General features: G+C 50.9%; 1 protein-coding gene, 1 long non-coding RNA gene and 1 other non-coding gene across 5 annotated transcripts in view; 2 read left to right on the forward strand and 1 right to left on the reverse strand.

Moving 5' to 3' along the window:
* LOC127542441 (uncharacterized) overlaps window positions 1-15968 on the reverse strand; it is a 182710-nt gene that overhangs the window by 31460 nt on the left and 135282 nt on the right. The gene's annotated exons all lie outside the window — the stretch shown is intronic.
* On the forward strand, window positions 668-3259 carry RPL10 (ribosomal protein L10). Of its 2 annotated transcripts, XM_051968026.1 has the most exons (6): window positions 673-869; window positions 1515-1573; window positions 1735-1842; window positions 1969-2107; window positions 2706-2868; window positions 3045-3259. In XM_051968026.1, the coding sequence occupies exons 1-6, from the start codon at window positions 847-849 to the stop codon at window positions 3195-3197; spliced, it is 645 nt and encodes a 214-aa protein (XP_051823986.1). In that variant the 5' UTR covers window positions 673-846; the 3' UTR covers window positions 3198-3259. The 2 variants fall into 2 exon arrangements, with proteins under 2 accessions (XP_051823987.1, XP_051823986.1); XM_051968027.1 differs by lacking the exon at window positions 3045-3259 and having other exon boundaries at window positions 668-869; window positions 1969-2106; window positions 2716-2821.
* LOC127543287 (small nucleolar RNA SNORA70) lies at window positions 2478-2610 on the forward strand. Its single transcript, XR_007949191.1, has one exon. It is a non-coding gene; the product is annotated as a small nucleolar RNA SNORA70 (small nucleolar RNA).

Consider the following 15968-nt stretch of genomic DNA (forward strand, 5'->3'; position numbering starts at 1 on the left):
CTGATTTGGAAAGAAATGGCGAGGGCTACAGGCTAGGCGCGGCGCTGGTCTCAAATAACCGGGCCATTTCATTGGTACGGCCCAAGCGTATGCTAAAAAGGCCTTCCCAGAATTCCACCAAGCGACGACGGATTAACCGATGCGGCCACCAAGAAGGGCCAAGGGAGGCGGGGCTGCGAGCGGGCTGGAAGCACGCGCACGCGCAGATGCACACGCACCCCAGCACAGCAACCGCGCCCCCTCCTCGCGGCCCCCTCCCTCCCCTCCATTCGGTGGCTGTCCTCCCCACCGGAGAATGACGCTGCCTCTTACTGGAGCGCTCGAATTAGGTCTAATAGAGGGGTAGGGCGAGGGAGGAAAGGGGGACGGCAGTGAACTGAGATAAAATCTCGAAAATTCCCTCCTTCCAATTTCTCTTGGCTGTGCTGTCAAAAAGGGGGAGGCTCCCGAGGAAGTGATTGACTATGCATGAAGGGGCGGGGCCGAGGCCCTTCGGACCGCTCCCTTAGGAGGACGCATGCGTACAACATCGCTCAGCCGAGCGTGCAGGCTCTGTAGCCCAGCGTCTCTATGGTCAAACGGAAGTTTCAGAGCGTCAGCACGCCCGGACCCGGGAACTCTATGGTCGAAGGGAGGGGAGCGGAGGCGGGCGCCCTATAAAATGCGCGCGCAGCGGGAGCGGCGTCCCTTTTCCGGCGAGGTGAGTGCGAGTGGCTGAGTTCTCCTCGTCTCGGTGACTGGGCCCCGGCCCAGCCTCGCGCTCCGCTTCCGGCCCCGGCCCCGGCCCTAACAGACGACTTTGTTTCCCTTCTCTTCTTGCAGACAATCCCTGCTGGCGCCGGCGCCATGGGCCGTCGTCCCGCCCGCTGGTAAGAAGCCGGGGAGTAAGGCCTGTGTGCCACGCCGGTAGAGGCTGAGGCTGCGGCCGCGGCCTAGGCCTGGCCGAGCGGTCTGGTGGCTCCGCGGGGGGTGGGGGTGGGGCGCGGGCGCGTGGCTCACGAGCGGCGAGCAACCGAGGGGCCGCCATTACTGCATGTAGTGTGCCCGCGATCCGATCCGGTTTTTCCCCTCCCCCCAGTGGCCACCACGGGCCTTTTGAAAGGCCGGGAAGTCGCTGATGGCGCCTGTCAGCCGCTCTTCTGCATGCCCCCCCCTTTCTCCCCCTCGTCGCCTTGACTGCCTTAGTCTTTTTAATAAGAGAAATGGGTTAGGACTTAATTGTTTCATCAGGCGCACATTGAACATATCTCCCTCCAGATGAAGAATCTAGCTGCTAGTGATGAGCTGCTTGCAACTAGGGGACAAAAGTGGAGAGAGCTGGATTTGCACTAAAGAGCCGAGTTCAAACCTTGCCTCAGAGCATTAGCAGTGTGATCATAACCAAGTCGCAACCCAGATAGTCAGGATAACAAGCTATTTGTAAAGCCCCCACTTACTAACTGCTTGAAGATCTCAAAACATAGGTCTGACAGTACTCACAATCCAGCCAGACTGAGTTGTTTTTGTCCTTTTAGTTATAGGTACTGTAAAAATAAGCCATACCCGAAGTCGCGTTTCTGCAGGGGAGTTCCTGGTAAGTGTGGACACTTTTCCAAGGGAAGGGGAGGGAAGCTCTTAAATTAAAGTTGCCCCAAATTGGCTCTCCTTAACTGCTGTCCCCAGTACAATTAGCAATCTAAGTAACAGCTTCTTAGATTGGTATACAGCTTTGTGACTGTTCACTTTTTCATACAGATGCCAAGATAAGAATCTTTGACCTTGGCAGAAAGAAAGCAAAAGTGGATGAATTTCCATTGTGTGGTCATATGGTATCAGATGAATATGAACAGCTGTCATCAGAAGGTAATGAAAAAGCTGCCATAAATATCTCTCCCTCTCTCTCTCTTTTTTTTTTTTTTTTTTTTTTTTTTTTTTTTTTTTGTGACTTGGTCAAAATAAAACCCTTAAAATGTTTCCTGGCTTCCTCAGCCTTAGAAGCCGCTCGGATCTGTGCCAACAAGTACATGGTGAAGAGTTGTGGCAAAGATGGCTTTCATATTCGTGTGAGGCTACATCCTTTCCATGTCATTCGCATCAACAAGATGTTATCATGTGCTGGGGCTGATAGGTAAGAAGAGTTTTCTTCTGGAATAGCTATTAGATTGTAGTGTTATGTAAGTATCCCCATCCCTTTCATGGATCATTAGAAGGGTGCAGTGTCATCTAGCAGAGAATATGCTGATTGTAGAGTTCCAAATCTATTTGTTGGCTCTTATTTCTCCAAATCGGGTAAGACAAGTTCCTTCGAACCTGACATTCTGTGATAGAAGGGAATAAACCAGCATAACATGCTAGCATACGACCTACTTGTTTGTTCCCTTGGCTTGCCAAGGCGTTCACGTGATCTGTAGCTATAAGCTTGGAAGAATGAGCATTAATGCCCTCCTTTGGGTACATGTTGTGCTGGGGGAAAGGGGTAGTTCCTACCCTACCCTCTTCTGCAACCAATTAAGCCGACTAACCCAATTCTCAGTGTTGGGTTAGTGTGCAATGGTTGCAAACAGCATTTCCTTGGTTGTGTTTGTACCTTGTTCTCAATACAAGGTATTCTAAGGGACCTTGGAGACATTTTTGTCTTGGCTAAACTAACTTAGCTAAGAAGTAAACATAATTCAAATTACAGAATTTGAAATGTGATGTCTTAATCCTCTCTACTACCTTCCTAGGCTCCAGACTGGCATGCGGGGAGCCTTTGGCAAGCCCCAAGGCACCGTTGCCCGTGTACACATTGGCCAAGTGATCATGTCAATTCGAACCAAGGTCCAGAATAAAGAACATGTGATTGAAGCTTTGCGTAGGGCCAAGTTCAAGTTCCCTGGCCGACAGAAGGTATTATTCTCTTTCCTTTAATCTCCCAGGCTTAGAGCTTCTCTCCTAAGTGGAAGAAAGCTGTGTGTTCCTGCCTCTAATAGTTTTAAGCTGACCCCTTTCCTGTGCATTAGTAAGAGCAATGCTTTCATCCTGATGGATGCGACAAGGCTGACTATTTCTTTACCTTCTCATAGATCCACATCTCCAAGAAGTGGGGGTTCACCAAGTTCAATGCTGATGAATTTGAGGATATGATAGCTGAGAAACGGCTCATTCCTGATGGCTGTGGGGTTAAGTATATCCCCAGCCGAGGCCCCTTGGACAAATGGCGGGCACTCCACTCCTGAGGTGTGTGTGCTGTGACATCAACCTTGTGCAGGCATAAATAAACCTAGACTGTTCCTACTCAGTGACCTGTGTGTTACCTTCTCACTGGATTAGCTCTTTTCATGGCTTGTCTAATCTGGGGGAAAGAGGTTAAATGTTGACCATAATCTCAGGATAGAGGTGTAGGGTCCTATTTCCTGTAGTGTAGGTTATTTGAGCCTTGGGTATTAAGCACCATGAAAAAACAAGCCCCTCTTAAGAGTTGGACGCTGAAAAGAAAGAAAAACCAATCTTTGGTTGCAGCAGCACTTGCATTTTAAATGTACAGAATTCTGGTCAATTGACTTCTGCCAAATCCATAGCAGAAGTGAACTGGGGGCCTCTGGAGCAGCCTAGTAAGTTCCTCTCAAAGCTCCTGGTGTCCTTGAGTTGGATACAGGCACACCTCAACAGGGTAGTGGTCGCTGACCTGCAGGGCCTAGAACAGGTAACAGGGTTACTAGCTGAGTCCAACCTGCTCCCCTATGACCTCTGCGGGCTGCCTCCCCTCCCATTGGCCAAAGCTTACCTCCTCCTCGGACATACCCAGCTCCTCTTGGAAGTTGAAGGTTTTGGCTGAGCCGGGTACAATTGCCTGGAGCAGAGCATTCCCGTGTACTATGATTCTGCAGAGATGAAGAAATGGTGCCCATTGAGGCCTGCAGGTCCCAGGTTGACTGGAAGATCCCTTCTGCATTAGAGGGAAATATGGGAATGGCTTCTATCCCAGCTTCTCTTGAGGCCCTTTTTAGGTCCCAAAGAGAAGAGCCCTTGTCAGAAATGCCACGGGGTATTTGACTGGCATGCCCGAGTCTCCTGGGCCTGTGGGACCTCAGCCAATTGGCATACCTTTGGTTAGATGTTCTTGAGGCCCCTTCAAAAAGAAGTTTCCTGGCAGGTGCCACTGAAACACTAGTGAGATGGGATAACCCTTTTTACAGAGTAGGAGATTAATAACCTTGCTTGAGGTTATCTAGCAAGTAGCCCAGAATTGTGTGAGGTTTAAGCTTTTTGGCAAGCGAGGATTTTTCTGTTACACTCCCTTCCCTCCCATTGCTCAGTCTAGCACACCATCCCTAGAACTTTTCTTTTTTCTGGAGCCTTATCACAAGAAGTGAGGGGGAGGTTCAGTCCTTGCCCCCTAATTCTGTACCCATATTGGAATATTGAAATGTAATCAAACTGGTAAGCATCCTGAGTAAGCCTGAACTATAACATTCACAGCAGAGCAAACCAGTTACACAGTTGGGAGAAAACAAAAACAACGTAAATCTTTGCCAAGTCACAGCTGGCAGAGGTGGTGATCCATGTCCCACTCCTGTTCTCTGAATAGACTTCCTTATTTGTCAAGTGCAGAGGTTGGACTAGACGGCCTTTGCTTAAAGCCTTCCATAGGAGTGTAATCGCAGAATCAGAATTGGAGGGTTGTCAGAGACCTTGGGAATCGGCCACTGTGCCCCATCACACCTGTCCCCTGAGGTGGTCCAATCAAATCCTTCCCCAGGACAGCTCTAGGAAGTACTACAGTGCTAAGTCTAGGTTGGCAAGACCTGAGTTCATGTGATGGACAGGTCATCTCACCCTTTTATCTGTTGTCTCATCTGTGAAATGTGTTGGAGAAGGAAGTAGCGAACCACTCCAGTATCATTGCCAAAAAGACCCAAAAGCAGTCGGTCTGAGACTTGGGAAGCCCTGTATTTAGGGCTTCCATATGTGTTCCATATTTTCTCTGCTATAGATGTTGCAGGATGCTTGTTCAGATTTGCTCAAGAGATCTTTACCAGCTCTTTTGTGATTCTTGAATACTATGATAGGATGTGAGGGAAGAGGCAGAAAAATGTTAAGTGATGAAGTGTCTTATGGGACAGCCAGGAGTCCAGGGTCAGTGGGTCAAAGTACCTGCTGTCAGGAAGATGGGAGGGAGCTAGGTTGGGAAGTGCTAGGGAGCCGTCAGCTAGGAGGGGATTAACGTGTTAAGATCTGTGATTTAGGAAAATCACTTTGAATGGAGGATGGATTAGTGGGGAGTGACTGGAGAGGGGCAGGACAGCTCCCCAGACCAGCAGCTAGTAGTCAGGCCCCAGGTGATGAGGTCTATACCAGAGTAGTGGCAGTGTCAGGAGAGAATGGAGGTGACATCAATGGGTCTTATTGGTTGCTGGGGGAGGGGGTAGTGAGGAGGTCAGGATGATTCCTGGGTTGTGAGCCTGAGAAATGTTGATGACCTCGATGGTCCTGGGGAGAGCAGAGTTGGGGGAAAACGGCTTTCGTGTTGGACGTGTCGAGTGTCATGTCAGCAGAGAGATAGTGAAGAACTCCTTGTGAGCTGAGGAGATGACTTAATGGAGAGGGAGGAAGAAATCTCTCCCAGGTTAACAGCCAGGTCATTGTGGCTTGGCTATTGTGTAGGAGAGGCTGCTCACGGGTTAGGGACTAGTTCCTGAGTCGGGAAGGTCTGGAAGAACACTCTTGCACCTGGGTGGTCCTAAGCACAGGTGAGAAAGCTCTCTGGCCTCATGGTGCTCTACAGGACCCACAAGGAGTTGGGCTGTGATAGCAGATAGCGTTCTCAACATGGAGGAAGACAGTGGCAGAGCCCCAGATTACTGGGGGGGGTGGGGGGGGGAAGAGGGGGACATGCAGACACCCACACAGACAGCACCTCCCACCTGTCATAGGCGCAGTGGGTCCTGGTGCTGACCGTGGTGTCAGCTTGGTCCCCGATGAGCCAGTGGAAATCTGGGTGACTCCACAGGCGGATGCCCAGCCAGGCCCCAGGAGGCACAAATGTGCAGCCTGCGTTGAGATCCCCAAGCAGCATGACATCCTGGTGGGGAGAGGAGTATGAAGGACGGTGATGGAAGCTTCACCAATTCATCTATGGCTTGAGTTTCCCCAAGTCCTTTGAGCTCTTAAGGCTTGAGGTCTACTTTCCTGATCTGGAAGCTCAGTCTAATTCTTGCTGAGCAAGGAATAAAACCCTAACCAGGGCCACGTGCACACACAGGCCTGTATGGGGTGTGACTAGATGTGACTGGCGGGAGACTTCCCAAGAGGGACTTGGGGGACTGCTGGCTGGTGGGCCAGAAACCTAGGCTTCTGCACCCTCTGCCCTCTTACTTTCACATTCCAGTGCTGTTTCACATCCTGGACAACTCTGTAGAGTTGGTCGATCTCCCAGGGTGCATTTCGGGGGCAGGCGTGGTGAGATATCAGCACCAAGTTGCAGATGTCTGGGAGGAAGGACAGCTGTTAGGAGGAGGGCTTTCTGTACTGTTGTGCTCCCCTTCAGACCCCTTCTGGGTGGCCCGCTAGCCAGTTGCACAAACATTCCTTTTTTCCTCATTTCAACTTGCCACCTCCAAGGAGCCTGTCGGCCATATTTTCCGATGCTCCCATTCCAGCCACTGGGACCTCTTCCCCGTGGGACTCTGGCTATTTCCCTTTAGCTCTTCCCTTCCACAGACAGGCATTCTGCCTGAAGCCTGGAGTGGGCCCTTTCTCTTCCTATTGCCATTAAGGCTGAGTGGCCAGAAAACAAAGATCACTGGAATACTGCCTCAGCCACCTCTGCCTCCATTTCTTTATCTGTAAAGTTGGGAGGAAGGGAAGGGGAAATCCCTTCCAGCTCCAGATCCCTATTCCTAAGTTCACGGGTGTTTTTTGGCATCCTCTTGGGATCATCATTGCCTTCTGCAAAATGAGGTGCTTGGACCTTTGAAGTCTTCTGGATGACCTCATGACCCACACCCGGGAGTTTCCTTAATTAACCCTATGCCATTGGTCCCCTCCCTTCACGTCTCTCCCATTCATTCTCATGTTTAATGCCTCATTTTCTCAGTTTCTACCAATATACTTGTCTTCCTGATGTCTGTTTAAATTGGCGACTCCCCTCACCGCCTGAAAAGTCCTGGTTTAATAATCAGTGTTGACACACTCCTGAGTGCCTCCTCTCCCATTCCACTCCCCTAGATCGGCTTTCTCGCATCATTTTTTCCCCTGCTCCCTTAGTCTGATATCAGTAAGTCACCAGAGAAGGGGAAATTTGCCTAGTTAGACATGCTGTGAGAATAAAGCCATAAACATTTCTGTATTTTAATGACTGGGAGCCATATTTCTTCTATTATCCCTTCAGGGCTTCTCTCCCTAGAATCCCAGAAGTCTCTGGGAACTTGAATGGGAAAAAACATACATTTTATTTTCACGAATAATTGACTAAAATTGAAAGTGACCCCTTTGGTGAGATAGTTCAGCTCCACATTAGCGTCTTCTCTGGAGTCCCCTCTCCCCAATAATATTCCCGATTACGTCAGGCTAGGCTTCAGCCTTTCCCTTGGATCCCTCCCACCATTTGCCGCCTTCACACTTACATGCTAAAAAAAATGACAAAATGACACCATTACAAATTGGTGTGGGCCCTCACTGCTGCTGGGCCATGCCACCCCATTCCCTCCCAAAAGATGGCCCCTTTATCATCCTGACACTCTCGTTCCCAGCTGCCTACTAACGTGTATGTCTCCCCTCGTCTGGAAAAAACCTCACCTGATCCTTCATCCTTTCTCTATTTTAAAAACGACGGGAATATTTTTCCTGCCCTTTGTAAGTGAACTCGAAAAGGCCCCCTACAATAGGTGCTTTCGCCCTCGTCTCACAATGCAGCTTCTGACCTCATCACTCTATTGAAACTGCCCTCTCCAAAGTCAGTCACTAAATCCAATGGCCTTTTCTCCATCGGCCTTGACCTCTTTGCAGCCTTGAAAACGGCTACTTGCTCTCTCCCTGATCCTCTCTTCTCTGCAGGTCTTGAGGACGCCCTCTCTCTCCCCTGGTTCTCTGCCCCCTTTGACTTGTGTCTGCATTGCTGAATCTTCACGCCTTCGAACTGGGTCCCTCAAGGACTCTGTCCCGGGCTGACGCCCCTCTACGCTATTTCACTTGCTGATCTCACCGGGTCTCCTGGATTCTTCTTCGCACTTTTCCTGCCCCATATTCTACTGACCTAAATTGCTCACCCTCCAGGCCTTTCAAACTGGATGTCCAGTAGACCTCTGAAACTCAACATGTCTACAGCTGAACTCGTTATCTCTTCTCTGAATCATCCCCCCTTCCCTATCTCTGCAGAAGATACCATCCTCCTCCTGGTCCCTCAGGCTCCCAACGCAGGAGTCATCCTGAACTCACTCTTTCGCCTTCCATATCCAAACTGTTGCCAAGGCCCGTCCATCTCATCTCTACAACATCTCGGTACGTGCCCATTCTCGCCTCTGACGCTGCCCCCATCCTAGGACAGACTCCTACATCCAGATACATCACCTGATACAGGGATTGTTGCAGTAGCTGCTAGTGGCTCTGACTTCCATGAGTCTCCTCACTCCAGTCCATCCTCCTTTTGGCCAGATATATGTCCCCTCATGTTACTCCCCTGTACAGTAAACTCCAGTGTTTTGTTTTGTTTTTTACTCCAGGAGCCAATACAAAATGCTGTGTTTAATATTCACGGCCTTTCCCAACCTAGCCTCCTCCTACCTCTCCAGTCTTGCAGCCTATCCCCTCATGGACTCTGATCCAGATCTTGACTCCCGGTCAGTCCATGAGCATGGCCATGTCTTGGCTCTGTCGCCAGAGAAAATGGAACATGCGCTCTCTCTCCAGAGCCTGGAACGTGCTCCCTCCTTGGCTCTGACTCCTAATCTTGGCTTCCTTTAACTCCAAGTAAAAGCTCACCTACAGAAAGTTTTCCCCAACTCTTAATTCCAGTGTCTTCCTTCTGTTCATGATCTATTTAATATGTATCTCATTTGTCCCTAGTTGTTTGTTTGCCATTAGAGTTTACAGACTCTTTAAGGGGTGGGGATTGTCCTTTTCTCCTTTTGCACCCCCAGTGTTGTGCCCGGTACCTGGCACGTAAATAATTCTGAGGACGATTGGTTTCGTGGGACTGACTGCCGAAGGGATCGGATGCAAAGTCAGAAGGCCCCCCCCCAGTCCCCCCCCAGATCCATTCAGAATTCAGTTCGGTGAGTTTCCTTCTGACCTGAGGATTCCCCTCAGTAAAGTTCCGAGGATCTGCAGTGCGGGCAGAGGGGGCTAATTAATAAAGGTCCTCAGATCCGGGTGGCGTCCCTCTGCTACCTCGGCTTACCCCACCACTGTACAGAGCACTCTTGCCAAGGGTAGAAACACGCTATGTTTTCTTTTCAGTCCTCAATCCCTCGGCCCTTTCTGGAGCCTTTGGAGCTACTGAAGCGATGAGGTCCTCTGTCTCCCCTTCTTTGTGGCTTCTCCCATCCCCCGGAGCCCAGCTTCTTAAACCCCGTACCAACTGAATGGGGATTGCCCAGTTAGGATTATCGGTAAATGTTCCATTGACACTATATTACACCCAGAGTTATGGGCAAAAAAAGAGCCCACTCTTCTCTCTCTCTATCTGTCCCCCTCTCTGTGTTTCTCTGTCTCTCTCTCTGTGTCTCTGTCTCACCCTCTCTATTCCCCTCTCTGTCTCTGTCTCTGTCTCCTTCTCTGTGTCTTTGTCTCTGTCTCCCTCTCTGTATCTCTATCTCTGTCTCTTGCTCTCTATCCCCCTCTCTGTGTGTCTCTGTCTCTCTTTCTGGCCCCCTCTCTGTGTCTCTGTCTCTTGCTCTCTCTGTGTCTCTGTGTGTAGAGACACACTTGCTGTCTTGCTCTTTCTCTTCCTCCCTCTGTCTCTTTCTCTGTGTGTCTCTTGCTCCCTCTCTCTCTATCTCTCTCTTTCTTTCTCTGTCTCTGTCTCTATCTCTTTTTCTCTTGCTCTGTCTTTACACCCAGGGTTATAGGCAAAAAAAAAGAGCCTTTTCTTTCTCTGTCTCTGTCTCTCCCTCTATCTCTGTGTCTCTCTCTCTCTGTTTCTCTCTTGCTCTGTCTCTCTCTGTATGTCTTTCTTTTGCTCTCTCTGTTTCTTTCTCTCTGTGTGTCTCTCTGTCTCTATCTCTCCCTCTGTCTCTATCTCTTTCTCTCTGTTTCTCTCTTGCTCTCTCTGTATGTCTATCTCTTGCTCTCTGTCTCTTTCAGTGTGTCTCTCTTTTGCTGTCTCTCTCTTGTTCTCTGTTTCTCTCTGTCCCCGCCTCTCTCAGTGTGTCTCTGTCCCTGTCTTTGTCTCTCTTTCCCTTGGTGATCTCATCTCTTCTCAGGACTTCAGTTGTCATTTTTACACAGATGATCTCAGCTATCTTGCTCCACCTCCTCCTCTCCCCACCCCCGTTCCCGGAAGCTGGATCCCCAGCCCAGAGTGCCCTGGTGCTTTCAGGGCCCGGCTACCCGGAGATGTCGCTGGCAGGACCACTTCCTGAATTATCAGTCCCCAACTTGGCGCCTGAAGGGCTTCCTGCCGGGGTTCCCTGCCTCTAGGTTCTCCCTTTTCTGAGAACTGACGTACAGATACGATCACGCCACCGCCCCGATCAGAGCACCACCGCAGAAGAAACTACATTCACACCCTCCCTTCTCTCTGTTGTCCGTCATGGGCCTCCAGGGGCCGCCTCCCCCAGTTATTCGGTGACTTCCTTTGGAGTGCTCCATATCCCAGCCTGGCTGACTCTCCCTGTTCCTCTGCTACCCTTCCCCTCTTCTCCTCCCCCCATTGATCTGGCTCCCATGTCCCAGGTGACCTTGCACGTCCCTGGGTGGTGAAATCTCCCTCCAAGTCTTGGTGCAGATGCCACCTGCTCCAAATGCTGTCCCTGAGTCCCCTCTCCCTTGAGGACCCCCCCTCCTCCATCTCCCGGACCTCTGTTTGACTGTTTCTTCGGTCTTGCCCTGTGATTTCAGCCACGCACATAACTTCTGGTGTGATGATGCCCTTCATCACTGCTGGTGACAGCTGCCTCATAACTTTCTGGTTCAGAGAGAGCTCATTAGAGGGTCCTTAGAAGTTACTGATTCAATTGTCTTACTTCCAGAGGAAGGAGCCTTGGCCCAGGGTCCTTTGCAAGTGGCAGATATTAGATAGGAACCTAGGTTGTCTGAATCTACCAAGCTGTGATGTCAGGGAATTGCCCAGGCCCTAGACTTCTCCAAGGTCAAGTGACTTGACCAAGATCAGAGGGACTCGTCTTGACCTCAGCTGCCCATTGGCACATTTGAACTTTGATGAGAAGCGGTGGATGTGTCCATTCTCCTCTTACTCTCCCCGAGCGCCCCCTCGAGCCCTGCTCTCATTTCCTACTTTGTATGTCCCATCTTCCTCTCTCTCCGAGACGGGCTCTTTGTCTGGGGTAGGGGTGGGAGGCTGGGATCCTTCAACGAAGCAGAACTCCCAGAGAGATGGCTAGAACGCTCTGGGGGGCAGGGCTAGGGGAAGAGCCCAGACGGTGGCCTATCCCATCTCTAACGGTACGTTGCCTCCCAGTGACTCTAGAAGAGCGTAGGATCCTGATTTAAATAAGGGGGAAACGAAGTTTCTGAGAGGTTGCCTGACTTGCCCAGTTGCCCACTTCCCGTAAGTGAGTGGACCGGGTGGTTTCCCAGGCTGTCGATCCCCCCGTGTGCCTTTTGGGAATCCTAGACAATGGATAATAGACACTGAGGTGGGGCAGAGTGGGGGTCAGGCGCGAGGAAGAGAAGATACCTGAATTTGGCCAGCTGAAACGGGCGACGAAGGGTCCCCGAAGGAAGGATTCTGCCCTCCCCGGCTCAGCCTCTGGGACTTGGTACGAGTCCATGACGGAAACCACATCTGCTCTGAAGGGAAGGCAAACTTGGGGGAAGGAGGCTCCAGGCTCAGTGGCCCTCTCCAGCGGCAGGCCCCCCTTTTTCTCGGGCAGGAGCAGAGAGCTCTCTAGTACCTGTAGACAAAAACGTTCTGCTCCTTGTAGCTTCCCAGGCCCAAGCGCCGACTTCCCAGGGCCTCGTATCTGTGGCCACGGTCGGCCCTGTTCTGAGACACAGGATTTTGAGAAAGCGCTCCCATCCCCCCACACAGACTCCAGCCTGCCCCTTCCCCTCTGCCCCGACCGTGTCCACATCAGCTCTGTTCCCGTCTGCCCTCCTTCCTGAGCTTTAGGCAACCTCTGGGAAAACAAGGGGATGTTAGAGCTAGTGGTGACCAACCAGCTCGCTGACAGTGGAGGACGCTGAGATCCAGAGAGGAAGGGGTTTGCTTGAGGTCACCCAGAGGCAGGATTCAAATCCAGATCCACCACCCCATACCCCTGCACCTGTTGAGTTCCTGGAGGAGAAGTGACACGGCTGTGCCTTTGATATCACGGACCTCCTGCACCAGACAGATGTCACATCGGGAGAGGACCTGTGCCAGGGAAAGGGAGATGGTGTGGGGCGGACCTGAGGGGCCCCTGGGCTAGTGCCCTCTGGGAGGGCACTTGTCATATTAGCCGTCCCTCCCCCCCTTCCGGGATGAATGGCTAGGGTGTGTAGAAGTGAAGGGCAGCCTGGGAGGAGGGGTGATATATGTAAAGGGCAGGGCTGACCACCCCTACCTGCCTCTGTCCTAAGCTAGAATCTTGAGAGAGTTGTCTGAGGCTCGGGTGAAGTGACTTGGCCGAGATCACACGGATGGCAAGTGTAAGAGGCCGGGCTTGGTTCCAGGCCTTCCTGACTCCGAGGCTCTCCATCTACTACGCTGCGGCCCCCACGGGCTATATAACGACAGTTTTCGAACGTGACGCTATCTGTGTTTTATTGTCTTATTTATCTAAGACTCCCTACCTTGGAAGTACATCGATTGGACATAGGTTCCGTTCATTTCGTTGAGTGTTTCCCAATCCCATTTGGGTCTGGTTCAGATAGAACTTGGGTGTGTCACGTGCTGCTGGCAGCAGCATCACCCTCTGCTGCTTTCTCCCAGACTTGCTGGGTCGGTGGCCCCTGGGTAAGTAAGCCTGAGGAAGTCTTTGGGCCTCCACTCAAAACCATGTATTTCAATGCATAAAGTAAGAGGATTGCGAAAGAAACTCATTATACTGAAATACAAACATCCACAAAATGTTAACGACGTCCAGGGACCCGGCTAAGGACCTCAAGGGCCCGTTGGTGACTGGACATCTTCCTTTTGGAGAGGAAACCTCAAAAGAAGTTCAGTGATAGGGAGCCAGCAGGGGAGGGAAAGGCAGCGGGATGGGATGGGTCAGGCACAGAAGACGCAGCCCCAGGAGGAGGGGACTCGAGTGCAGTCCAACTGAATTCCCAGGGAACCTGAGATGCCTCTGGAATGAGGACCACCCATGCCTCAGGGTCTGGAAGAGAGCTGCCCAGCTCGTCCAGAGCAACCGGTGGGCTCCGGGGTCAACTCTGTGGACGATTGATCCCCTGGGAAACCAAAGCCCTCCGTGCCAGAGGAACATCTGTTTGTGTAGTTACTGCAAACAGCCCCAAATGGTTCCTTAGACCCAATTTTAAAGACAAATCCAATCGGAGGGTAGAGGGAGGCAGACTGAGGACCTGGGACACAGCTAGCCCATTCTGCTGGAGGGAGAGGGGCAGGGAATTTACCCACACACGGGACCAGGGAGCTTTCGAGTTTAATTGTTCTTTTTGCTTACGTGCAATGCCCTGCTGAACACACTAAGTTTTGGCTCGCTGAGACAGAATCTTAATGGCCCCGGCCTAGGTTTGGTTTTCTTCTGGGAACCCTTGATCTGAGGAAACAGGATGGGGGCAGGCTGGGGACGAGGGAAGGCTCCCGTTTCTCACCTTGACCAGCACACTCATGACCTCGGGCCGGCTGGCCTTGGCTTCCCCGAAGCTCTGGATATTGAAGGCGCAGATCCTCAGGATACCGCATGACACCAGATGGAGTTGCCCGCTCAGCAGGAGAAGCAAGAAGACGGGTGTCCTCAGAAGATGTCTTGAGCCAGCGATGACCCTGGAAAAGAGAGGGAGAGAAGTCCTAAAGGGCATCAGTGGCCAGATGTGCCGAGAAGGTGCCCCTGCCCCCTGTGAGCCATCTGTAAAGATTACCGAGAGTGGCCGCCAGCTAAGAATCAGCAGCACGCCAACCAGCGGTAGGAGAGTTCCAGCAAAGGGAGGCAGATGCCGAGCCCCACTGGGGCGACAGCGCCCACCCCCAGGGCGGCCCGAGGCAGTGTGCTGAGTTGGCTACGACTGGAAGGTCCGACTTTGTGCCACCCTGCTCCCCTGGCCTGGGCCTCCCATTGAAAAAGCGCTGAGCAAGGGAAGGGAAGGGACATAGCGGAGAGGAGAGGGCCGGGGGGAGAACCATTAAAAATTGAGCCAGGAAAATCTGAGCTCTTCTAAGGAAGAAAAGCTTGTTATACTACCCAAATCACTTGCCATGAAAAGTATGTAATAGCCTTCTGGGAGCTCTCCTTGGCAGGTCTGCTCCTCCAAATGTAAAGGCAGCATCGAGGGGGGCTACCGAACCCTGCCCTTTCACCCTATGCCCCCCCCCTCAGCAACATAGAGGAGAACCGCACCATCCTTTTGTACTCCCACCCCCAAAGAAGTATCTGGAGGGCCTATCTGGCCGTGGGCGAAAGTAGCATGGTGGGAGGGGGAGTCTCCAAAATGTCTGGTGCCCCACAACGGCACCCAGAGGGCCTCCTCAGCCACGTTCTCTCCATTAACTCTAAAGGCAACTTCCAAGGGACGGACTACCTCAAATATGGACCGAGGCCTAATATAGAAGCTGGGGTCACACACGGATCTCCAGTATACCCCAGTGCTGATCGGGACCTCAGCCCTTCCTCAGAGCAGAGGTCCAAGCCCGTTCTTCATTACCTTGTGACATGAAAAGCTTTCTTCTCAAAATGAGTCCATTATGAGCCCTTTAAGTAAGTCTGTCGCCCAACATTAATGTAATTCTGAATTTGTGAAAATCCTTATACGTTTGGCCTAGTAATTCATGGGTGAAGGGGCTGCCCCTTTTTCCCATGAATCAAGATGGGGAATTGAAGGGCTTAAAACAAGCGACAGTAGGAAGTGAGGAAACCCCACCAATTCCTGCTGGTGATCCACTTCTGGAGTTAGCTCAGGTCCTTTCCTAGCTAATTATGGGACTAGTCCAACTTCTGTCCTGGGAAAACGAGTCAGTTGTGGGAATTGTGAGAAAACTGTTACGTTGTTTGGAGCTAGCTTTGTGTGGCGGGAAGCTGGACCGCCCCTACCTGCTCAGAGACCTTTAACCAAGTACCTGGGTTGTGCTGACTAGAAATCCAGTCAGATCCAAAGGCCGATGTTTGTGTGTTTAAGTGAAGGCAATTATTTGCAAGGGGGAGGAGGGGGATGGCACAACACCTTTTCTGATTTCGGGGAATTGTACCTGATGTTCACTCTCCTCCCAAACTGGAAAATCCTTTATCTTTTCCTCCCCATAGAAATCAGATTGCCTAATTTGCTCTCTTGGTCAATTGTTTGAATTAATTGGTCGTATTTGATTAGTTATTTTTAATGTGTAAAAGTTAGTCTCTCCCATGCTAAACTGAAGAGGCCTGGAACCAATTTGTTAGATAATTGCATGCATTAAGAAGCTGGTGTGTTTGGAAGTTTGAACCTTTGTTTCCTTAGTCATTTCATTCTTTTTTTTTTTCCTTCATTAATTGTTTTCTTTTTTTCTGGTTATACATACTAACTTTAAACATATATATTCTTTATGAATCACGTTTGGAAAGAATAATCAGAACAAAAGAGAAAAATCACAGGACAGGGAAAAAAGGAAAAAAGAAGAGAACATAGCATGTATCGATTTACATCCAATCTCCATAGTTCTTTCTCTGGTTGCGGGCAGCATTTTCTAACCAAAG

Source organism: Antechinus flavipes, chromosome X (genome assembly GCF_016432865.1).
Source record: "Antechinus flavipes isolate AdamAnt ecotype Samford, QLD, Australia chromosome X, AdamAnt_v2, whole genome shotgun sequence".
NCBI classification, from domain to species: Eukaryota; Metazoa; Chordata; class Mammalia; order Dasyuromorphia; family Dasyuridae; genus Antechinus; species Antechinus flavipes.

Bases quoted from the DNA above. Each gene is read 5' to 3' on its own strand.
- RPL10 (XM_051968026.1), top strand. From the start codon at position 847: ATGGGCCGTCGTCCCGCCCGCTG. The intron at 1,574-1,734 runs GTAAGTGTGGAC...TTTTTCATACAG, and splicing joins TTTCTGCAGGGGAGTTCCTG to ATGCCAAGATAAGAATCTTT. The intron at 1,843-1,968 runs GTAATGAAAAAG...TGGCTTCCTCAG, and splicing joins TGAACAGCTGTCATCAGAAG to CCTTAGAAGCCGCTCGGATC.